General features: G+C 30.3%; 3 protein-coding genes across 3 annotated transcripts; 1 reads left to right on the forward strand and 2 right to left on the reverse strand.

Annotated features, from left to right (window-relative positions):
• The first annotated feature begins 873 nt into the window (after positions 1-873).
• On the forward strand, positions 874-1870 carry LOC127250091 (ethylene-response factor C3-like). Its single transcript, XM_051273250.1, has one exon. It carries the CDS (start codon positions 903-905, stop codon positions 1611-1613), a length of 711 nt encoding a protein of 236 aa, XP_051129207.1. The 5' UTR covers positions 874-902; the 3' UTR covers positions 1614-1870.
• An 8483-nt stretch (positions 1871-10353) lies between these two features.
• On the reverse strand, positions 10354-13479 carry LOC127248169 (GDSL esterase/lipase At5g08460-like). Its single transcript, XM_051270401.1, has 5 exons — positions 13248-13479; positions 13040-13167; positions 11667-11915; positions 10829-11084; positions 10354-10577 (listed from the first exon to the last, which is right to left on the reverse strand). The coding sequence occupies exons 1-5, from the start codon at positions 13477-13479 to the stop codon at positions 10354-10356; spliced, it is 1089 nt and encodes a 362-aa protein (XP_051126358.1).
• A 4719-nt stretch (positions 13480-18198) lies between these two features.
• LOC127248184 (probable myosin-binding protein 5) lies at positions 18199-20828 on the reverse strand. The gene is made up of 3 exons (XM_051270402.1): positions 20111-20828; positions 19055-19795; positions 18199-18440 (listed from the first exon to the last, which is right to left on the reverse strand). Exons 1-3 carry the CDS (start codon positions 20826-20828, stop codon positions 18199-18201), a joined length of 1701 nt encoding a protein of 566 aa, XP_051126359.1.
• Positions 20829-25916: the final 5088 nt, after the last annotated feature.

Genomic DNA, 25916 nt, shown 5'->3' on the forward strand with positions numbered 1-25916 from the left:
ATTATCGATTTTTTAAAGTAAATATAATTATCGAAAAATATAATATAACTTACATATCTTATAAAAGATTATTATTATTATTATTATTATTATTTACTTTATAAAAGATTATTTAAATGTATTTAGTCTGTGATTTTTTATTTTTTATTTATTAAAAATATACATATTTATGTTAAAAGTCTTAAACAAAATATATACATATATATTTGTGTGGTCATTGTTTCAATTTCGGTTGGTATTATATAAGTTTTATTTTTTAAAATATTATATCATATTAAATTTGGTTAAAATTCATTTAAATGGTATTATATAAATTTTATTTTTCAAAATATTATATCATATTAAATTTGGTTAAAATTCATTTAAAATTTTTTACTTTTATTTATTTTTTTAATAAGCAAATATATTTTTATATATTTACAATGGTTTGTTTATTTATAAAATAAGTTCATATGAATTAAAAATAACTATTTTTTTTTATTTATATTATATAAAATGATTTTGTATGAAATAATATTAATATTTAATATGTTTTTTTTATTCACTCACATTGCATATATATTTATATTTTAGTTGTTTAATTACAAATAATCATTTTATTAAATAATTTATTTTTTTTACAAATACTCAAATTCTATTATAAATAATTATTTTTACATAAAAAAAAGTTAAATTATTTTTATATTACATTTAATTATTTATTACATTTAAAAATATTATTATTTTTTTAATGAATAGATATGCACCCAAGTCTTCTTCTTTTCCACATGATTTCAGGACCCCGACTCCCGGCCTTTCCTTTGTTTATTCACAACTATGTATATATATATACACATTACTCTTGCAAATTTTTTTTCTTTCTTCATCGATGTATTCCTTTTCCTAAATATTTACTTCAGAAAATGGATTCCACTTCCTCAGCTTTAAACAATTCCATGGCCTCTGACTTTTCCGACAACCAATCCTTCGATTCGCCGCCGCCGCCGCCGCCGCCGCTGTGGAGGTGGCCGCTGGAGCCGCCGATGTTCTCCAATTCGCTGCCGTTCAACGAGAACGACTCTCAGGAAATGTTGCTGCTCGGCGTGCTGGCGGAGGCGGCGCAGGAAAATTCGAATTCGGAATCGAATTCGTCGGACCGCCGGAGGGACGGCGACGAGGCGGACTCCGCCGCCGCGAAGGCCGCCGGCGCCGGCGAGGACAAGGCGTTCCGCGGCGTGAGGAAGCGGCCGTGGGGGAAGTTCGCGGCGGAGATCCGGGACTCGACGAGGAACGGAGTCCGGGTGTGGCTGGGGACGTTCGAGACGGCGGAGGCGGCGGCGATGGCGTACGACCAGGCGGCGTATTCGATGCGCGGCCCGTCGGCGATTCTGAATTTCCCGGTGGAGAGGGTCCGGGAGTCGCTGAGGGAGATGAGGGGTTTGATTGATGAGGCGGCGGCGGGGTGCTCGCCGGTGATGGCGCTGAAGAGGAAGCACTCCATGAGGCGGCGGAGGAGCGGCGGCGCCGCCGTGAGGAAGAAATTGAAGGTGGAGAATGTGGTGGTGTTTGAGGATTTGGGAGCTGATTATTTGGAAGAGCTTCTCAGCGTGTACACTACTAATGCTCTGCAATGATTCTTGGCGAGTCCCGGGTCCTCGAGGCCAGATAGATCTTGGCCGTTCATTTCTGAATCGACGGTGTACATTTATTTAATCGGGGTGTTTTTTAATTTTTCCAAAGCAAGGCCAAATACGCCTTCAATTCTTTGTTTTCTAGTCTGTTTCTTTTCTTTTCTATTTTTTTTTTTGTTTATTATTATTTTTTGTTTTCTTATTTGATTTATAAACTATTTCTTAGGGTTTTTGTTGGTGTATAGATTATAGATTTTTAATTTGGCTTCATATTATCAATGTAAGATTTTACTGTGCTGTAAATATTAATAAAACCAACAGTAGTAAAATTTCTAATATTGTGATTTGTGTAGTTTTTACCATAGATTTTTACTATTTTATTTTATTTTTTTTCAAAAATATCACATCAATCTCTGTTTATATCAGATCAAACAACTATTCAAATTCAATTTTCTATTATTCAAATATCCAAACCCAAACCTACGGTTTGGTTATATGAATATTAATTTTAATTTATAAAAATATGTTTCTCAAAAAATCACAAACATATATATTTTAAATTTATTTAAATTAAAAATATCACTATATCATAATTTAATATTCTTGTAACAATCATCTCACTCATATCGTTTTAAAATTAAAAGTTATTTTAAATTTCAAACTAATCAAAAATAAATCTCAATATAATTTATTATTGTAACAAAATAAAATAAAAATTCCAAATAAAAAACAATAATAAAATTAAATCTAAATCAACCTATTCAAAAAATCCACACAATCATTTAAAAATAGTTGCGAATTTGTACCCAAGATCGATATGTCTTTTGAACAATCTTTGTATACAAAATACAATATAATTAACATAATCGAATTCGAATAAAAGTCAAGTAATAATAAACCGAATCAAAATCAAAATTATATAATCAGAGGCAAGAATCTCAACATTCTGGAAACGAACGGAGCTCGAGAGTAATCTTCACTTGGGCGTTGAACATTGATGTAATCTCTAACGTCGAACATTTTGTCATCTTCTCTTCCTAAACACCAGTTTGGTGCAGACAACGATGTACAATGACAAATGGATTCTCCAGGCATCTCGATCTGGCAGCCCTGAACAGCTCTGGGCAAGGTCGATCTCCTCCAAACAAAGAACAACACTTCTGATCATCATCCAACAAGTCCGACGCTTCTCCCAAACAGAACCAACAATGTCTTCCTTTCTTTTTTTCAGATTGGACAAATTATTTTTCGTGGAACTTGGAAGGGGTGTTTAGTTTGGCTCAGGCCATAGTGACTCGGCCTATGATAATCACACCTTAAGGTGGAGGTCGGAGCTTAAAATCGAAGTCTCGACACCTACCAAAATCGGTACAAAGAAATGGTTCTACGAATTGTCACCGAAAACTCTTAAAACTCACCGGTTATCTTTCCCCCTCTCGGTGTCTCTTCCTTCTTCCTCTCTCGCTTTTGGATAGACACTCTTTCAAAACCTTTCTAATTTGGCATTTTATCCTCTCCTCAAACCCCTCTCTTTCTCTACAAGAGTAATTTTCCAATTAACTAACACATCAATTTAATCTAACTCTTTAAAACTAAGTAACCCCAACAAAAGTTAGAATTTTTACTAAGGATGAAATTGATTGGACTTCAGATTGAATGTTTTGGTTTAGGTTTAAAGGATTGGGCCAACTCTGGTGGGTCAGGCTAAGGAGTGAGATAACTTTTATTTTATCGAGGGAATTGTTGGGTTAGGCCGCAAAAGACCAAAACTTCAATGTACTCTACATACTTTGGCCGTGATTTAATCAAACCCAAAATACGTATTTACATACATATATACTTATCTGCACCAATGAGTTTCATCATCGCCTTTTGTACCTCGCTGCATCCGCAAACAAATATGCAAACTAAACATATCACAAGTAAAACACACAAGTTCTAACATGCATTTAGATTGATTACATAACAACCTAGCACGCAATACACACATACTACAAAATAGACACACAAACAAGTTTACGCAGATTCAACATAATGAACTTACCGATCTAAGCGAGCACACAAACTACTACACACTTTAAAAACACATGCATATTCACAAAGGAAAATGATCACATGTTGAATACAAAACTTAGAATCACATAACAGAAGCTTCCTTTGATTTGACGTCAACTAGAGAAAACTTGGCTCTAGACACTCAAAATATCTTAAGCACTAAACTTTGCAGCTCGAGCACACACTTCTACAGACTCTGTATAAAGTCCGACGGCCTAAGCACCCAGATTGATCGGCCACTACCACTAAGATCTCTAGAGACACAAAAACCTATGACATCCTACCCGAATACGAAGCAACCTGAGAGGAACACAAAGCACAAAGCACTTATTTTGGCCGAACACTACTACAATGGATACCCGAAAATACAATTACAAAGCATCCACAAAGGAACACAAAAAAATACTCCCTCCGTCCCACGTACCGTGTCTGCTACACTGTAGACACGGTATTTTAGGAGGGGTGTAATTAGTAGATAATTAAGAATGTATTAGTGAAAATAATTATCCTATAATATAAATAATTATAAATTAAGATTAAGATAACTAATTAGTTTAATTAAAATTAAAAAAAATAAAATTAAAGTGTGTAATCATTTTCCAAAAAAGAAAAGTGACATGGAATGTGGGACGAACATAAACGGCAACATGGACATGGTATGTGGGACAGATGAGTAATACATATAGATATGGTCACACATAGCCAACAATTACAAATATAACAGTCACACAGAAAATAATCACAAAGATTACATTCACAAAGACCACAAACAATCAATTCCGGACAAACATGCTTTAATCACTCAAAAATAACTAGTCCACAATGCATGCAATCCAAATAATACATATAATCACAAAAAAAAAAAAAATTCATGACAATTTGTATCACATAGAACACTCCACGATTACATCACAAAAAAAATCCACATAATCAGATCATATCAAATCAATTCATATTATGCTAACTAAACAATAAAATTTATCCCCAAAGATCAATTAAGGAACACATGCAATTAATCACGTAAAAACAAAACAACATGCATAAATGTATTTCTAAGCTTTTACAATTAGTTTTATTTTAACAACACATGCTTATTTCCATCAACTAATTTTCATAAGAAACATGCTATTTGATTTTTATACTTGGTATTTTAATCATTCACAAAAATTGATACAGAAAAAACTAAACCAATCATGTAGAATATAAAATCAAGAATTTAACATATGCATTTAAATTATTTCACAGAAAAATCACATAATGCAACAACACTAATTTCATTATTGATTATCCTCCAACTATACATTCTTTTTGCCATTTTCAACTAACACGAAATATCAACATGCATCCAATAATTGATTATAGCTACTCACATTTACAAGACTAACATAAATATAACCAAGAAATGCACAAGTAAATAGCCAAGGAATAAAAAATAATTTCCAAGAAATTCACCAAAAATATCAAAGAAAAAACAACATATTCCAAGATCATTCTACTTATCACCAAAAAATACATAGCCAATTAAACATCAAGAAGTTTCAACACATTATCATCCATATTTTCACTAAAAAATAATAAATCGAAAAAAGTAAAGGAAAGAGAGTTAAGCCTTTTACCACATATTTGAGTCCTATCAAATCGAACCAAATCTTTCAATTTTACAATCGGCTGCTGGACTCTGATACCACGGTTGTGAATTTACATCCCGGATCAATGGACTTTTCGAACAAACTTCGTACTTAATGAGAGAAAGAAAATTTGAATAAAATTCAAATTACTAATAAATTGAATTGAAATTAAAATTATATATATCAAAGGCATGAATCTCAGAATTCTGAACATGTAACAAGAAATACAAACAATCATAGCACTAAAGTACTCTTCCCTTGTGTTTGGTTTGACTCGATTGTGTGAATACACTTCCAATTTCATTATGTTCGTGTCTGATTTCTTGGGCGCCGATCGACGACGGATTTCAGCGATGATGCAATCTCTAGCGTCGAACCATTTTCCGTCTTCTGTTCCTAAATAACTTTGGTTTGGCGCGGCTACTCAACAATTCTTCTCCAGGAAATTGAATAGGCAACAGACAGTGATGGATGGATTCTCCGGATATCTCCGAAAACCATGAACATCTCCTGGCAAGGTTGATCTCCTCCAAACAAAAACAATACCTTCGATCAACATCTAGCAACTCCGACGCTGCGCCTAAATAGATACGACGATGCCTTTCTTTCTTCTTCTCAGATCGGACAATTTATTTTCTGGTGGAACTTGGTAGGGATGTTGATTTTGACTCAGGTCATGGTGAATTGTCCCATATTAACCACGCCTCAAGCTGAAGGTCTCTACTTTACTCTAAGTCTTGATAACCACCATAATTGGCACAAAAGAAAAAGGTTCGAATCCTCACCGGAATATCTCGAAACTCACCGGAATTACTCGCAGGTTATCATTGCCCATCTCGGTCTCTCTTCCCTTTCCCTTTCTCACTCTCGGATAGAAACTCTCTCGAAACCTCTGATTTGGCTTTTTATTATCTCCCCAAATCCATCTCGAGTAACTCCCAATTCACTCACACACCAATCTAACCTAAATCTCTAAAACTAAAGGAAAGGTATGTTTTTTTTTTTTATGGGTTGATAAAAATTTAATTTGAGTTTGATATTAAAATAGTGTAAAATTAGATGTTTTGGGATTGAAAAAAATGTATTTTTTTTGAAAAATACATAATAGAATTCAAACAGTAAAAACTTGAAATTTGATGTGTAAAAAAGTAAACCTTTTGAAGGGATGACACATCAATCTAACCTAACTAGCTAAAACTAAATAAACTCCCCACAAACCTCACGGTTAGAAGTTTTGGGCTAGATATGAAATGGATTGGACTTACAACTAAAGGGTTTGGGTTTAAGTTAAACGTTTTGACCAAGTCCAGTGGGTCGGGCTAAGGAATGGGTCAATATTTCATATTGGTTGAGTTATGACCAATATCTCAACATAGATAATCCAAGTTAAATATCTCTGTCCACTAACTGTCTACATATTTTCTTTAATTTATATACTTCTATATTTTACTTATTTACATTAAATATCTCTGTCCACTAACTGTCTACATATTTTCTTTAATTTATATACTTCTATATTTTACTTATTTACATATATGTCACTAAAATATACAACTCAATCTATCCAAAATTTTCTTTTACGTCGTTAACTTATTATGTACTTCCTCAATTCCACTTAATTTGTTCCATATTTTTATTTTCATCTGTTCCATGTAATTTATTATTTCTTTTACTTTTAAAATTATAATTATATACTTTAATCACATTTTAAAATTCATAATTTATAATTTTTTATTTTAATCAAACTATTTAATCATTTTAGTCTTAATTTATAATTAATTTTATTAAATTATAATAAACTTCTTAATTACTTACCAATTATACAATACCTAAAACTCCGTTCTTAAACTAAATGGGACAATTTAGCTGAAATGGAGGGAATATTTTTTTAAAATATCATTACTTTATTATGTTACAATGAGTCAATATAATACGATATTTATTAAAATCCTTGTACAACTCATATGAGCATTATTTTCATGGACAAACCTAGTAGAACTTAATGGAATGTATACAAAAAGGATACAAATACCAATTAAAACAAGTGATTGAAAGTAAAAAAGAGGGGGGGGGGGTGGGGGTTTGTGGAACTAAACTTCACAGCCAACAGTTTGATCAACTGTAAAATCATGATAATAACAAAAAAAAAAAATGTGACTTTTAAAATCTTGACACAAACATACCAAATTTTTTTTCTCTCTCAATATGTAAGGGAGAATCTTTCCATCACTCAGAAACACATAAAGGAACACTCATTAGAGTACATAACCAAAACATCACCGCAAACGGTAAAAAATCTTACAAACTCAAGGGTGTGTTTCTCAGGGTTTGAATTTTGGTTGAGATTTGAATAGTAAAAATTTTGAATTTGAATAGTTGTATGATGTGATATAAACATGTGTTGTTTATGTGATGTTTTGAATGTAAAATTGATTTTTAATATAATATAAAAAATGAAAAATAGGTATTTGATTTGATATTTTTTTGGGAAAAAAATGGGATAAATAGTGTATTTGGAGGAGAATCCCCCAAACAAACACACCAGTACTATGAAATTACCATGATAATTTAGAGATTATTCCAAATCCCAATCATTTGCAATAATTTCCAATGTAGCCTTCGAATCTTCATCCTCTTCATCTAAGATCCCTCTATAATCAGTTCATCTTTTGGAACCTACTTCTACTAATATTCTTTGAGATTCTTGAAGGTGCTATTGATGTTTTGTTTGAAAAAAAAGTTCTTGATAGTTGCCTCTTGGACCTCCATTTCTTACATATGTTTATTTTGTGTCATAAGTTCATTTTTGTCAACTCTACATGTCGGGTAATTCCAACTATAGGATTCTTGATGTAAAGCTTCTTGTTGTAAGCTTCTCTCTTGGCATTGATGTTGTCTTCATTGTTTTTGAGATTGTAACCAAGGCTTATGATAATTTTGACTTTGATTCACTTTCCAACTTTTGTCTTTGGGAATTTTTTTTTCTTTTTTTGTGTTTCCGAGTAGGACATGCTGTGATGATTATCCGATTCACCAGGGCCGTCTCAGATATTTTCAAGGCCCTGAGAAAAAAAATAAATAATAGGTCCTATAAACAAAAAATATTTTTTTCCGTTGGTATGTAGTAGATTGTCGGATCAAATTTGCCATACATATCTTGACTATTATAAAATTTCACAATATTTTGACTATTAAAACCAATAACTCAATAATTAATAACTACATATTCTAAAGGCGAAGAATATATGATTAATTTTTAAAAAAAATCTGAATAGAATTTATTATAATTATAATTGGATTTGTGATTAATTGTAGAAAAATTCTAGTTAGAGTTCATTAGAATTAGAATGAGATAATTGTAGAGAAAAATATGAGATAAACTTTAAAATATATAATAATAATGGGCTTTAAAAATATTTACGAATTCTAAAGGCAAGGAAAATAGAATTAATTTAAATTTTTTTTTGTTCTAATTTAATTTTAGAATGAAAGTTAAAATGGGTAATTGTTGAGAAAATAAGCAATAAAATCCAAATTAAATTGTAATAGATCTAATAATAATAAAATAAATTAAAAAAATATGGGTCCTTTTGAAGTAGAGGCCCTGAGCAAGTTGCTCCTGCTAAGATCCGACTCTGCGATCCACCGATGTTACACACCATATTTCACCACCCTTAGTGACCCTAACCTATACCGAAGTGTTTTTCGGAGATAAGAGTGTCTAATCAAGTGCTCTTATTAAGAGGTTTCCCTCGCGACCAAGCCTTTAAAAGGTGATTCTTTGAGATTCCTCATTTGAATACCTATCCTCTTAGCAGGATACGATATCATTGGCTTGCGCAGCTACACCCCAACGGTATTATTGAGATTGAAAATGGATCAACATCGACTTTAACTTTATGTTGGACTCTATTTCAAAAAACAACACGGTTATCTACTTGATGTCCAAAAATTGTATGTCATTTACAATAAAATTTTTCTTTTTATTTCTCATCTCTAACAATTTTTTGGTCTTCCTTTAGCCAAATGTAGTTGTCATTCAAAAAAAAAATATTCAAAGATTTAACTGATCTTAATAATATCAACTGAATATTATATTTTTCAGATTGACTTGTTTCTTCTATGTAAACTTTAGAGTAGAGCATTTTTAGATCTTTCTTATGTGATCATGGTCACATATAGTTTTCAACATTTTCACTAATTTCATCCTCGTTCTCCTCTTGAATAAAGATCACATTAGTAGGTGTACGAAACTAGTCCTCGGACGGCCTGATGTTTATCAACTTCTTAATAAATTTTCTATAATATCTAACTTTATTTTTTATCTACCAAATTTTTTACTTTCTCCATTCCATAAGAAGGGTATCATTTTCTATTTATATCTGTCTCAAAACAAGAATGTGATTTCTTAATTTAGTAATTATACTACCTACTTGACATAATAATATATTTATAATATATAATATCCATATGTTATCACTTTTATATTACACAATATTAATAGATATAGTTTTGATTTTTTTAATATAAACTAATATAAATTAAAAAATTACATGACCAGCATTTTACTTTGACTAAAATCCTAACTTATACTATCATTTATTACGGTCATGTTACCAATCAATTTAGGTTTATGATTTGTTCGTCTAGTAAAATAATTTGAAGATATATTTTTTTTATGTGAAGTATAGAAAATTATGTTAATAATATAAAAATAATAAATATGAGTAATATATTAATTTTTTTAAGAACTTATTTATGAAAAAATATATTTTTTAATAAATAACATACCCGTAAAACCCAGGTTTTTTTTGTAGGTACTTATTCTCTAGTTCTTCCAAATACTTAGTCAAATCTTGATTAGATCTTCAAATTTTGTTACAACTAGCTATTAAGATTGTGGTGCCACAACATAATTCAGCATATAATGCAAAATAACACACCCCTCCTGTAGTCATAATAAACTGCAACTCAGAGAACATACAAACCACAAATTAGTCTATAGATATATGATTGTGTGTGCATGCAATTAGGCGCCGCACTCAAATTCAAATTCAAATTCAAATGGATGCGACTATCTGCTGAATGTTCAGCGGGTAGCAATCGGATTGGGTGCCCGAATGTGCCCGACTCGCCAACATCTGATTGACCACTTGGGTGGGATGGAATGCATCCCAGAAGACGTACTCTTGTCTGTTGCTGCACGGCACCAACATCGGCAGGCATGTTATCTGGCCCCGGTTCTTCCCCAATCCACAACACCCTCTATCTCTCACTTTCAGTCCTGCGTATTGTTAGAAATTTTGGGGGAAAATAATAAAATTGTATTGTTGATCATCAAAATAAAAGGGCTTATATATATATATATATGCAATATAAAATGGACTCAATAAACTCAAATATAAGTAATCTAACCTATGGATAAGACCAAATCTAAATATAAATTTACTAAATCTAAAATCGAATCTAAAATATCTCAACATATATATATAATTAATTAATATATATGTGTATATAATCGACAACACTACTCACCGTTGGTGCTACCATTGTTGAGTATGTCCATGAATGCTCCATATATATTGCCATAGGCAAAGATAGATCCATTATTATTGTTGTTGTTGAGTTTGTCGACCAGTGATTTCAGGTCATGGTTGAACATGGCCACAGCATTGTTGGTGGAGACCACACACTCGCCTTGCACCTCATTGCGCGCAAGCTGATTCGGGATGCAACCCAACGGCCCGATCCCTCCTAAAACGAACTTTTTAAGCCCTAAACTCTCTAATCTCTACACAAATCGATCAAATTAATTTTATTAATTAATGTCATAATATATCAGTAGTGTATCACTATATATCAATCATGCATCTACAAAATACTTGAAATTAAGCTACAAAAAAATGATTCATAGCAAAAATGTTTTCCTGATGAAACTAATTTTGTCGCCTATATAGCGTTAGTAAAAGTCTTTGACGGAAAATATGATTTTCGTAACGAAAAATACATATTTTGCAGTGAAAGTTAAGAAAAAAGATATAACTACAAAAATATGATTTAGTAGCTAAAGCTTTTTTTGTTATAAAAATAAAATTCATAACAAAAGAATTTTAGTAACAAAATATATACGATTTTTTTAGCCAAATGGTTTTAGCTACAAAGTACTATAATTTTGTAGCTAAAATCCTTTTGCTCTGAAGATAGAACTTTCTAGCAAAATAATGTTAGCGACAAAATTAATTTTGTAGTACTTAATTTATTTTTAGTGATAAAAATAATTTTTGTTACTAAATTACACGTTTTAACTATAAAAATATTTCGTAGTTAAAAATATTGTAGCTAATTAGATACTTTTTTTTTGTAGTGGGATCACCAGAATTTGGGTTGCGTATCGATTGATGAGAAGACTTGCGTAGTCTTGAGGAGTGTAGAGATAGCTGGATGTGTAGTATGAAGGTTGGAGGTAATTGTTGATGTAGTCGTTACTGCCGAGTGACATTACGACTAGCGCCTTGCTTAAATAACTCTTTAGTTGCTCCTCGTCTCCTCTCATTTCGACCCTCAGCTCATTTAGTGTGCTCTCAAAGTTGTCTACTTGTTGCGACAAGCTGAACCTTTCACCCTATATATAGTAGTATATATATATATATATATATATTGTCATAGTGAAATACAGTGAAATTCAACTAGGGTGCGTTTGAATAACTTTTAGGCATGAGCTGATTCAATTAGCTAGTTTAATTACATGATTCAATTAACGGTTTTTATTAAAGTGTTTGGTAAAACAACTATTTGACATTAGTCGTTTATATGTAAAATGACAATTAAAGATATATATATATATGATATTTCTTAAAATATTTATTTTATTCATTGTAGTTTAAAATTTTTGAATTTTTTTTTATTAATTATTGCAAATTATAAAAATATTATAAATATTTATTTTTATTTTTTAGATTTGAGGAAAATATTTTTATTAAAAATAATAATAAATTTTTATTTAAATTGTATAAAATATAAGAGAATAAATCTTTAGTATATATTTTTGTTATGTTACTTATTTTTTATTAATATATTCTATTTTATTTATTTTTAATGTAAAATTTATATAATAAGAATATATAAAAATAAATTAATAATATTTGTCTTTTCTATTTGATTTAATTTTAATAAATTTATATATTTTACAAAATAAAATAATTTATATGTAATAATTAGTAATATTAATTATTTTAATCTACAAAATAAAATTATAATTTAGTATATAAAACATAGTATTAAATAAATTAATAAATACTACAATAAAAATATACTTATTATATGTATGAAATAAATAAATTTTTTTTAGGGGTAAATAAGAATAAGCATAATTAAAGTGAAAAAGCTTTTCCAAAACACTGAGTATATTAGTTTTTTTATAAATTAAATTTTTTTGTCCAAAAAACTATTCCAAAAAGCTAATTTACCAATATCTTAGTTTTTTGACCGGTTAAACAATTTTAATACGTAAAAATTCTTTAAAAAGTTCTTTTAGAAACACCCCCTAATACTACAAGAAAAAATCATTTTTGTAACAAAACTTTTTTGTCTCTAATCTATTTTTTCCGTTACTAATGACATTAGAGACAAAATATGAATAAAATTATGTTAGCTACGTGAACTTTATGGACGAAATTCCGTTGCAAATATATTATTTTTTTGTAGCGTAACTTAATTAATGTTGCAATGAAATTGAACACAACAGACATGAGTCTTTCCTGTCTCTTCAAGAATCCCTCCTGCAGCTGAAGCATAATTCACTCCTCTAAGAATGCTTTTTCCAGTCGAAAAAGGGCTCGCATAGGCTGGCAGAAGAGGAATTCCCAGCAGGTCTCCTACATATATATATGTATATATATCACAACCAATTATCAGTGACGATGGATGGAGCTATAGAGAGATATATGGATCCCACCGAGGTAATCGACTACAGTTTTTCCATTACAAAATCTGCCAGAAGGGCCAGCAAAGAAATCGATGCCATAAGGTAGAAAGTCGGCCCTGGCCGTCGAGCTCAAGTAGTTGTTGTTTCCTGGATCCATCAGCGAATCCCCAAACACAAACATGGCGCTCAACTCTGCTGCTGCATCGACACTGCTCAATATTGTTGCTAGCAGGAAACCGGCGGTCCATCCATGGATCTCCATATTAATTGTAGACTATTGTGTCTGTGATTGCACAGCTTCTATATATTCATCCTCTGTATATATATATCCCTAGCTTTCTTGCTTTCACTTTTCTCCTTGAAATGCTGCCTACTTCACTCCTTTTTTCGACACGAGCTTGTTGCTACACCTTAACAGATGCTTCCATTTGGCCTTTTTTCTTTGTCATTGAACTAACTAATACTATTATTTTGGGGCTTTAGTAAAGATTTAGATGAAATTTTAATCATGATAAGAAATTTTGAGAAGAAATATATTGATCATAAATATTACACATTCAATTATCATAATTTACGATTATCAGTAAAAATATATGATCAAGAAACCGAAACAGGTAGAAAAAAATAAAAAGAAAAAACTAATAGAGTCAAGGAAATCATTTTACCATAGAACACAACTTTACTGGCTCCGTATTATTACTAAAACCCCGTAAGAATGGTTTTGTGGTGTGAGAAGTGAACTTGTGACTATGAAATAATTTTTTCATGAATTGCCACTTGTTAAAATTCTCTTGTCCGATTAATCATTTATTCTTATTCGATCCATTTAGATAGTTGCATTTTTTTTTTTTTACCTTTCTCAACTGAATTCTCTATTTTATCAAATCATTTTTCCTCAATTCATTGTCTGCAATTTCATTCTCTACTGTTATTTCATTCTCTACTGTTATTTCTCTCAATTTTATTCTCTGTACCAACTCGTCCCTAAATTCATATAGCATGATTTGAGTGGTATTTTTTTTTTTTTTTTACTTCTTTTGCACTTTTTTAATATATATTTCTTTCTTCTTTTCTTTTTATTTCTTTCTACTAGAACTACTTATTTGACTCAACATTCTCAATAATTTTAAATTCAAGACTTTCGCCTAATAGTTTCTATTTTTTATTACTTTTATATTTATATTTATACATATTTATTTTATAGATTTATATATGTATATTATTTTTTATGTGTTTATAGATATGATTTTTTATTTTTTATTTTTTTAATTAATAGTTTAAAAATTATCTTATTTATCAATTAAAATTAAATTGCATAAAATTTTAAAAATGTATTTAATAAATGTATGAAATTTATAATTTTAATATTTAAATTAAAATTCTAAATTAACTTTTTAATAATTAAAATAATAAATTATATTAAAATTAGTAATAATTTTATATAACTTGTAATATTTTATTAGATTTATTTTTTTATATATTTTATTTTAAAAAACTAGATTAATATTGATAAGTGAATATGAGAATATGAATTGGGAGTATGAAAAACATAAATTATATTTATTTCTTTGAAATATTTTTATTATTAATTCTGAAAAATATATATTTAAATTTAATATTGAAAATTTCCAAATTTAGTATTATAAAATTTACTTCAATTATCATACACTATTTTTAATATATATAAATATTTAAAATATATCCCTCTTTTTTATAGTGATAGAAGATATATACTTATAAATAAAAAATAAAAAATAAATTTAATAAATTTATTATAAGATTTATAGAATTATGTAATTGTAGCTAGAAAAGTATATTTCACACGTTCTAAAAATTTGTAATTTTTGTACCCATAGCATGCATGTGGCCTTAAGGGCCTTATTTAGGCAATTTTTAGTTGTTTTATGTATTTTTATTATAGAACATTCTAAAAAATAGATAGTTACGTTATAATTAGTTATTAGTAGTAATTTTAGAGATATTTATTTATAGGTGATTGTCAAGCTTTTAGAAGTCTTCTTTCCCTATAAATATTTACTTTCATTGTACATTTAAAAAATAACTATACACACAACCATCATTTTATACACCCCATTTTCTCCATTCTTTTTCTCCCGTATTTTATTTAGTTTAATAAAATGAGATTTTCAGTTTTGATTAATGAGCAAACTGATTTTCTCCCCATGTTAATTTAATTCTTGCATATTATTTTTAGCTAATAAAATTCTTGTCATACTTCTCCACCTCGTCGTCACCTAAAAATTCAATGTTCGCAATTGAAAAGTTCAAGCTAGACTTTCGACAAGGTTGTAGAAGGACAGCAGAAGGGTTAACTATTCATGTTTATGGTCACATTGTATTCAGTAACAAAACTTAGGCGGTTCGTAGCAGCTATGTACCGAGAGCCTTGTCGACCTACTTAGTTGTGAGCTGAATTTAACCTTAATTAAAGAGAAGTATCAGATTGGTAAAGCCATCTGCAAAACGGTTGAAGAATAATTTATTGGACATAGGTGTTTGTCTATTGGGTCACAGAAATGTCCGAGACAACGGTTTTTCTAGCAAATAATGTTCTTCGCCGGGTGTCGCTGAAGCGTCGTTGTAAATCCCCTAAGATCAAGTACCAACCAAGTCAAGAGTTGGGCTTAAGCAAAAAAGTGTGATCACGCTCGTTTTCTTCGAACCATCCCGCAATTATATATTTTTTTTTCGTTATCACATAATCGTCATCCCGCTCATTTTATCAATGGAGATATAGCTATTGAGGAACGCACAAGTCACACACAAACTTCCTGTTTCATCTTCTCCGACATACACATATCCATGGAGATCTAGCTATTTAGTTATATTTAATTTATGAAATTTATCTTTTTAGCCACTTCGATTGAATTAACTTATTGCACTTTTTTCAATTAAATATAGCATATTCGCATATTCTCTGAATTCGATTCGGACACTCACCGGTTAAAGAGATAGCTATTTTTGATGAAATTTTTGAAGTTACTACGCAAAAAAAATTTTGACACTTTTTCCATTTCATTTTATACTTGCATCCTTTTTTATTTTTTATTTTTTGTATTTTAAAGATATTTTTAAATCTTTCAAAACCCATCAATCGTATTGTATAGTAAAAAAATAAATATAAAGTAAATAGAGCCTAATCCCGTCTTCAACTCAGTCCTCTCTTTTTGTGGGATTTATAATGCATTTTTCTATTTTTACCGAATTTTTCAGGATCAACTATTATTTTCTACATATTCTATTTTATATATTATTTTTTTAAAATTAAAAAAATAACATTAAATATTTAATATAAATAATAATTATAAAATTAAAATATAAATATACTAAATAAATTATTTTATAAATAATATAAAAATATCGACAAAAATAATAAACAAAGTAACAAAATATAATTTGTATACATTTTTAAATTAATAAATAATTAAAAATTAAATTAATAATAATAATAATAATAATAAAAGAAACACACCATCTCATTTGAGAGGCTCCATTGGGTTTAGCTAAATTTTGTTGACATCTGCAAAATTGCAATGTAGGTTGGACTTCTGCTATTTTTGCAGGTGGGTTAAAATGGAGGAAGAGTGTGCTCGATTTTTATTTGAAAATCAGTTTCTCAATTAATATAGTGTTTAATAAATATATATTATTTTTTAATATAATATAATATTAGTATACTATTTAATCAAAACTTAAAAAATAATTCAAACCAAAATAAAAAATAAAAGGACCTCTTAAAACACATCCAAAAGTATACATTTTTAAACCTACAACTTCAAAGCAACGCAAAGAAATTGAAGGGGTAAAACAAAACAAGTACTCGTTACTTCAAAATTGATACCTCTGGTGTTATAAAATTTTGATCAATGATTATTTTTTAGATCAATATTGTATCCATATAATAAACACACACAAACCCAAAATAAGTGGCCCGTAGGACCTGGTCTGGTCTGTTGATGCGCTGGCCCACTTTCCGACCCGACCTGCCTGACCCTATCTTGGTTGCTGACCCATGTTCCTTGGTTGATTGAAGTCTGTTGGATTTAGGGATTAAATCTCAACCATCCATTACACTTGCCCTAATATATATGTCTACGGGAGGAGAGGGACGTCGTATTCACTTCGATTCAGTCTCTGTTCCGTCACCGGCGAACCTCCGACGAGCCGTTTTCTCTTGTTTCTGTGGGGATTCGAAGACGCTCTTTCCCTCTTGTATCGAAACGAACTCCACGTGGTTTGTTTTCGGTTTGTGTGGTTCCTCTCCTTTTAGGCCACTGTTTTACCGATGTTTTGCCTATCTTGCATGTGGGATTATTTTCAATTGTGTTGCGGATAGTAGGCCCAGTTTCGTGAGTAGTCGCGGTCTTGGGTTTGTTTGTGCCGATTTTGAGTTCTTGAGGTGATTTGAGGGCTGAGCCTACCTCCAAATCTAGTTCAAACTTTATGTTTCGTTGATTTTTCCTTAATAAAATCAAATTCATTCCGCGTTTATTTCATAACATCTAGTCTTCCAAAATAAACAAAAAAGTTTATATACGAAAGTCTTAACAAAAGTAGCAAGTCGAACTGTTGAGAAGAAGCTAATACAAATCTAACCATAAGCTAAATGCTAATTGTTTTTTGCAATCTATTTTCCTTAAAAATATTCTAACTATAGACTTATTGACATGTAGTGACGAAATCAGTCTCCAAACTTTGGAGATGAAAATTGTCTAATTAGCTGATTGTTTATGATTTGACTATTTCACACTTAGAAAAATAAAAATAAAAATTCTTTTGGGACTTGAGAGGGCAACTTATTAGACTAGATAAAACAAAATGATATTTATACTTATCAAAAAAAAATTGGGAGGCTTTGGGGCCAACTTACGAAGCCCTTAATAGATCCGTCACTGTCCACATGTCATGTTCAGGGGCACACACAAAGGCATACTACCGAAATTTAGTAAAGAAAAAATGTCTAAGGCATATGTTGCGAGTGGTGAGTTGGAGAAACTTCATCGGCATCCTCCCACGGAGATTTCCCGGTCTCCGTGAGATCCCTAAGATGCTGAGCTACTTCGTTCAACAGCTTTGTCCCGTCCCCGCCTTTTTGCAAAGTCATCGCCGCATGCTTTAAGAATCCACTCTCTGCCTCAATCGCCCCCAACCGCTCTTTAATCAAAGACATACCTCTTGTTAGGGTCGCTTTGTTATTTTCCTCTGCCCAACCCAAAAAGACATACAAATATTAAGGTTTTGTTCATATATATATTATTTAAAATTTCCATAGTATTCATCAATAATAAATTTTTTTAAGAAAAAAAAAACATCACATAAAATATCAAACCTTCTACTATTTTTCAGATTTTTAGAACTCCAAAACTTAAAACAAAAAGAAAACAAAAAACAAAAAACAAAAAACAAAAAAAGCAAAAGAAAGAAACAAGAAGAACATTTATTTAAACGAAGGATAATTTATCCTGTCATAAACATTTTTTAAGAAAAACATCATGGAAAGAAATGTATTTTTCAAATAAATACTAATCTATCTCAAAAATTCAAAAATTCAATGAGAAACATTGTGTGTGACTTCTCATAGGTAGAGCTGTTACAAAGAGTCGAGGTAAATTAAAACTCAATTCATTAATGCTTGAGCTTTAAAATTAGTAAATATTTATCGAGCCAAGTAGGTTCATTAATTAATTAATTTTTTTATTTTTTTTATCATAATTTAATATAAAATATTAAAAACTCAAGCTCAAGCTCGTTTAAAGATTTAAACGAACACGAGCCTAAAAAGAAGAAATTCGACTCAGTTCGAATAACAACTCTACCTGTAGATTCATCTTCATTTTTGGAGGAAATCACGATCCCTTCATCAGCCAACATTTTCTTCTCCAAATCTGTTAGAAGTCCCAAAAGATACGATCTATCGCCTTCGAAATCGAGCGACGACACTTCCCGAGCTGGTTCATGCTCGGCGCTCTCATCGCCATGTTCGGAAACCTGGTCAGAGCTCAAGCCTTCAGATATCGGCGGAGACTTGATGACGCGACAATTTTCGTCGTCGACATCCACCTCGGATTTCTCGATCTGTCCATACTTCTCTCGGTACATTTCAAGCTCCGACTCCAACCCCTTTATGTCTTCCTCGCGCTTTAGCACCATGTCCCGTAGCATCTGCAGCGCCTCCTCGTCGTACTCCGCCTGCTCCTCCATCATTCTCTGATACTGCAATGCCTCCATTTGGACGGCCGCCTTCTCGGCCTGCAGCCGTGAGATCATCGCCATAGCGTTGTTCGCTGCGACATCCGCGGCGCTCCTTTCCTCGTCCAACTCCTTTTGTAATTCCATGAGTGTCTTTTGATCCAATTGAAGTTGTCGCTTTAGACGGCTGATGAGGTCGCCGCTCTCTTCTTCGTTGGGCTCCGCAATGGGAGGCTTCGTCGCGATCCGAGACGCCCATCGAGGGCTCATTTGCGCCGCAATGTCGAAGAACCGGTTCGACTTTGTGAATGTTGGCGTTCGGATTGCGTCGTCTGATTCTAGTTGAAATGCAGGAACCGTCGCTTTCACTTCCCGATGTAGAAAATCGATCGAACGACACGAAAAAAAATGGATGTAAGTTCCGGAATGTGACGATAAACGACGTAAAATTATCTGTCGAACTGTGTTATTCACATTTTTTTATAATATTCACATTTCCTTATAACATGGAAACTTGCAGCTACTACTATTCATATTTTTTTTATAATATGAAAATTTGCTGCCATTGTTGTTTGAATGTAATCATAAAATATGCAGCAACTGCTATTCACATTTTTTTATAACATGAAAACCTGCAGCCACTGTTGTTTGAGTGTGATCATAAAGTATGTAAATACTCTCACCTTGACTTTCTATTTTAGCGATATCATCTTCGAGATATTCCAATCGGGCGTCGGACGAAGCCCGAACCTCTCGACACTTGACACGTGGCAACTCGACCTCATTCTTGTTCCCCAATCGCGATGGTGCTCGAGGAGACGACGTGGGCCCGCCTATCGACAAACTCCGTGCTTGTCGTTTCTTTGCGACCTTCTTCGGCCTCAACGCCTCCCCGCAACACGAGCACCATCTCGGAGTGTAACTTTTGAAATACGGTACCTCGGCGTCGTAATTCTTGTCTTCCTCCGCAACATCCCCGTGCAACGTCCCGACGAGGGACTTGTACTTATCGGAGTGCGAATCCCGGCCGCTCGCAAAGGAAAGGAGGCAACCTTGGCACATGCTCCGGATGTCCGACAACTTTTTGTGCACGTGGCAATAGACGAGGGACGAGATGTCCTTCTTGTGGTCCTCGCACATCGACTCATTGTAATAGAATCCCGAGTGTCGCGGGACGAGGACGTGGTCGATCCTAGTACATAGGAGGCACGGGACACGTAGGTCGAACAATTTGGAGATTTCGTTCGGGATAAAGGCGAGGAGCCCGTCGACGAAGAGTAGGATGATCATCACCCATTCTAGGACGGCGTAGATCACAAGAAGCGGGAGCTCCCCGAGCTTTTGCTCGAGGAAGGCCTTGAACGGCGACGATGATGGCGGCGGCGGCGGCGGCGCCGACATGTCGGGGAGGAGAGGGTTGGGGAATAGGAATTGTGTGTGTGGTAGGGTATGTGGAGATCATGGCCATTGGAGAGGAAGATCATGTCCGGTTGTGTAAAATTTGTGAAGATGGTAATTGTGTTTTGTGTGTCAAAGGTTGTCCGGACTTCACATTTACCTGAATTAACGGTCGAATGTTTGGCAGCCCATGCGAGGATCGGAGAGAAACAAGGAAACCCCGACGTTTTGAAGGCATTTTGGGTTTCTTTGCCCAATAAATTTTTTATTGATAAGATTTCTCAAATATATATAATACTTCTATATTTTTTAATTTTTTTTAATAAAAATCAACATTTAATAATAATAATAATAATAATAATGTATTACTCATCCATCCTAATTCAATGGATCATTTTAAAATTTCATCTATTTCTTATTTTAAAAAAATTAATTATACGCTAATTAATTTTAATCAAAATTATAAAATATATCATTATATATATAATTTCTTTATACATAATCAAAGGATAAAAATGTCAAAAAAATTTTAAATATTTTTACTCACTAATAAAATACTATTATTTTTTAATCTAATATCCGAACCAAAATGTTACTTTGATAAATGACTTGGGGAGTATTTTTTATTTGATGGACATGATTTGTTTTATCTAAAAAAAGAAAATACTAAATAAATTTATATAATTACTAAAAATTTCATTTTCTGTCCACTTTTGTTGAATTTTATGGTCAACTATGTTCTCTTAAATGCATCATCAGCAAAATTATTTTGTTTGTAATTTTCATCTTCATTTTTTTTACTACTGTTCTGTATTAATATTACAGTAAATTATTTTTTTCTTCCATAGAATATAATATTCGATACTACTTTTTGTTTAACTACTAAACACCAAATTTACTTAAACTTTCAACACTACCTCTACTACTTAAAATTGGTAGTTATATTTATTTAGAATGGTACATTATATAACACTCCCCTATATTTTTAATAAAAATTGTATAAAACATCATTTATTTTATTTATTGTGTGTTTATAAAGTTTGTACAAAAAAATTTATTTGTCCAAAATTGATATTTGATTTTAAATAAAAACCTAAATTACGTAATAAAAAATGAATGGTTAATCAATTATTTATTTATTTATTTTATTAAAAAGAATTATTTAAAATATTTTGCATTTTTTATTTTTTATTTGTATAGAACTTGTTAAATTTAAATTTTTATTTAGAACCATATTAATTTTGGACAAATAAGATATTTCGTGCAAATTTTACGTTAACATAAGAGAGTTTTACGTAATAAATAAAATATAAGGTATTTGGTATATTTTTACTAAAACAGTGTACTATAATTTACCGTATTTAGAATTTAGTTCAACTTTTGTACTATTATACCTCATTAATTTCTATAAAATTAAACTATTTTAGGATCGAATACAAATTTTGTTCATCTAAATAATTCTTTTACTGGTACAATTTTTAGAGATATATAATATAAATTATTTTCTTTAGTAAAAATTAATATTTAAAATTAAAAATATTATTATTTTTTATATTATAATTCTTCATGTCTAAAATATTAACGCTGCATTATTTTTTTTCTTTTTCTTTTTTTTATTCTTTTTTTTACCACACTACTATATTGTCAAAGGATATCAAAGATAATAAAATGACATGGAATCGGTGAAAGTAAACTGACGAATAAAATTCAAAGCAAAACATTTTTTTTTTTGTTCAAATAAGAAAAGGCACTTCAATTTCATGATTTGAAATATAATGAATTTGACTCTAAAAATAAAAAAAAAAAAACATTAAGACAACTTTGCCCTCGGAGTTTTGACTAGTTCAAATTGGAGTTCCTAGGATAAGACCTGTTGTTGGGCCTCCTGCAACTTTTGATGCGGGCCGCGGTCCATATTTAATGGGCCACACTTGGTGGGCCATCTCCTCTATAGTAGAGCGGTTAACGATCCGAGCCGAGTCGAGCCAAATTTTAAGTTTTTGTTAACATTCGCGAACAAGGCTCGTATTCGTTCGTTAAACTTCCGAGCTCGTTCTTAGTTTTCGAGCTCGGCTCGTTAAGAATTTTTGTTGTTTGAGCTCGTGTTCGGCTCGTTTAGGCTCGTTCGAGTTCGAGTTTGTTCGAGCTTGTTTGCCTTATTTTTTTAAATTTATATATAAATTATAAGGAAACTTTAAAATTATTTTATTTATATATTTTAAATTAATATTTTATTTATTTATAAATTATAATTTTATATGTATACATAATATTTATAATAAATATATTATTTAAACGAACATTCGCGAACGTTTGCGAACAAAGCTCAGATTCGTTCGTTAATCAAACGAATATGTTTATTTTCTTCGGTTCGACTCGTTAACGTTTGCGAACGAGCTTTAACCGAGCCGAACGGAGCCGAGTCCACGAACGGCTCGATTCATTTAGCAGCTTTACTCTATACCTATTAAGGCAGAAACATTTGCATTTATTTTATAGAATGAATTATAATACATTATTATTCTAATAGATTACGTAATTATATGATAATTCAATATTTACTTTAGTTGATTATTATATAAAATTATTAATTCTGCCTAAAATACTTTTAATTATATGGTAAAATTAATAGTAAGTTAGATATTAATAAAATATAAAATAATCTTTTAAAATTAATAATACTTTAGCATTATTTAATATCACCTATAAGAAGAATATTTATAATATTGTATAGACTTTATTTATCTCCATTTTAATAATACATAGGAAATACATTATTAGATTAAATTAAAAAATATTATCTATCATAATTATCCAAAGTAATCCCACACTAAAATGATAAGAAAACTTTGTGGGTGTGTTTTTTCTATGAGTTTGGATTTTGAATTGAGATTTGAATAGTAAAAATTTTGAATTTGAATAGTCGTATGATGTGATATAAATAGGTGTTGATGTAATATTTTGAATGTAAAATTGATTTTTAGTATAATATAAAAAATAAAAAATAGGTGTTTGATTTGATGTTTTTTGAGGAAAAAATTGGATGAATAGTGTAAATATAATGCAATCCCCCAAACAAACACACGTTAAGATTGAACTTTGTTGTTTGTTTGTTAATACTCCCTCCATTCCAATTCTAAGTATTATTTTTTTCATTTTTGTGTATCTTACTTCAAAGTAATCATTAATATTTATTATTATTATTAAAAAAAAACATTAATTTTGAGTTTACCTGTATATTTTTAGTCAATTATGCACTTTTTTCTCCCCATTTTATTTTTCTTGCAGCAAAATTTTGTGGATTTGATTTAAAAATTTCTGTTTAGATATAAGTTTAAAAATTTTGGAGTTTAAAAATAATAAAATTTAATATTTTATTCGATATTTTGAAGGGAAATTTGATATTTAGTATGATATTTTCAAAAACTATTATTCTATATGAAGAGAGCAAAAAGTCTAAAGTGTATACGTAAATGAAGTCATGAGTTTTTTAAGCTTCTTTTTTTTATTTTGTTTTTAATGAAAATTGTAGAAAATAGAGTATCTTCTATGATATTTTTTGTAGAAAGAAAAGGATAAATAAATATTTGATGTAACTTTTATTTACAAAAAAGATAATATCGAAGAATAATATTAAAATTTTCAAAAACTATGTAGATAAACAGTCTTATGTTGTGTGTTTATATGAATTTGTTGTTTGTAGTCTTATTGGTAATTAATACTCCCTCCATTCCATAACAAAGTATCCATTTTTTCATTTTAGTCTGTCTCATAACAAAATATCCATTTCCTGTACTTTCTATTTAACATTACAAATACTCTTACAACTTACAATATATTACACAAATGTCATTACCTTTATATCACATATACTAATAAGGTTATTTTAGTCATTTCTATTTTATTCATACTATATCTCAATATAATATCAATATTTTTAAAATTACGTGCAAAAAGTAAATAAATACTTAATTTCGAGACGGAGGGAGTATATTGTATAATAAATATAAATTATATGAATATAAAAAAAAATGATTGGAGAATAAAAACAAAAAGGAAAAAGAATCTTTATTAATTATTAATATTATAAAATAATCTTTTTATTTTTAATTAAAGGCATAAGTGCCCTTTTAATATTTTATTTTACATTATAGTTATTTAATTCTTGCTTCCTTAGTGAGTGTAGAATTGCCTAACAATAATGAACATTTCTAAAAATACTTGTATTATTCTTGAATGCATCATATTACATTTCCCAAGCATAACATAAACATTAATTACCTTTGAATTTTAATATTCTGATCGTCAGTCCAAGTGCAATCAAGGTGCCCGCTGAACCAAACAATGTTTAATTAAGCAAATTAAACGCCTATTTTTTATTTATTATATTATATTTTTTTCGTTTTATTAAAATGTGTCTTTTTTTTGTCGGTCTCAAAATAAGATTATCATTTTTTAATTTAGTAATTATACTACTTAGCTAACATAATAAATACCCTTTCAATTTACACTATATTACACAAATATCATTATTTTTATATTACACAATATTAATAAGGATATTTTTGTCTTTTTTACTACAACTCATTATTAAAAAATTTACGTGGAAAGAGTAAACGACAACCTTGCACCGTGACGGAAGGAATATTAAAATTTAATTAGGATTCAAAACATCACTTCTATATATATTAACATCAAATCAAACAATTGTTTCAATTTAAAATTTTACAACTCAAAATCAAAACACAAAACTAAAATCATACAAATAAACACATGAAATAATAAATATGTTTGTTTAGTATTTTCAGTCAAGGTTTATATATATATATATATATTTTTTCGAGATATGAGAATTGAGAGTAGTCTTACTCATATAAAAAATAATACTTCATCCATCCTCGGTCAAGATTGATAGGTTTTTAAGTGTATTGGGATATTAATAAAAGAAAATTGTTTGATTTATTAGACTGGAGGGAAATGTCTTTTATAGGCTGTAAAACAAAGCAAACAAACTAAACGAAAATTCAACAACTACACTAAAACAAACTAACTGACTTCTACTAAGGACCAATAGATAATTATTTGACTCTT

Source organism: Andrographis paniculata, unplaced genomic scaffold (assembly GCF_009805555.1).
Source record: "Andrographis paniculata isolate CXL003 unplaced genomic scaffold, ASM980555v1 Contig11END, whole genome shotgun sequence".
Taxonomy (NCBI): Eukaryota; Viridiplantae; Streptophyta; class Magnoliopsida; order Lamiales; family Acanthaceae; genus Andrographis; species Andrographis paniculata.

What these genes read in the sequence shown, in the direction of transcription:
- LOC127248184 (XM_051270402.1), bottom strand. Translation starts at nt 20,828, where the DNA reads ATGTCGGCGCCGCCGCCGCCGCCGCCATCATCGTCGCCGTTCAAGGCC. An exon ending in CGCTAAAATAGAAAGTCAAG is followed by an intron (nt 19,796 to 20,110) that starts GTGAGAGTATTT and finishes TACATCGGGAAG; the next exon opens with TGAAAGCGACGGTTCCTGCA. An exon ending in AAATGAAGATGAATCTACAG is followed by an intron (nt 18,441 to 19,054) that starts GTAGAGTTGTTA and finishes TGGGTTGGGCAG; the next exon opens with AGGAAAATAACAAAGCGACC.
- LOC127248169 (XM_051270401.1), bottom strand. Translation starts at nt 13,479, where the DNA reads ATGGAGATCCATGGATGGACCGCCGGTTTCCTGCTAGCAACAATATTG. An exon ending in AACTGTAGTCGATTACCTCG is followed by an intron (nt 13,168 to 13,247) that starts GTGGGATCCATA and finishes ATATATATGTAG; the next exon opens with GAGACCTGCTGGGAATTCCT. An exon ending in CAACAATGGTAGCACCAACG is followed by an intron (nt 10,578 to 10,828) that starts GTGAGTAGTGTT and finishes AACAATACGCAG; the next exon opens with GACTGAAAGTGAGAGATAGA.
- LOC127250091 (XM_051273250.1), top strand. Translation starts at nt 903, where the DNA reads ATGGATTCCACTTCCTCAGCTTTAAACAATTCCATGGCCTCTGACTTT.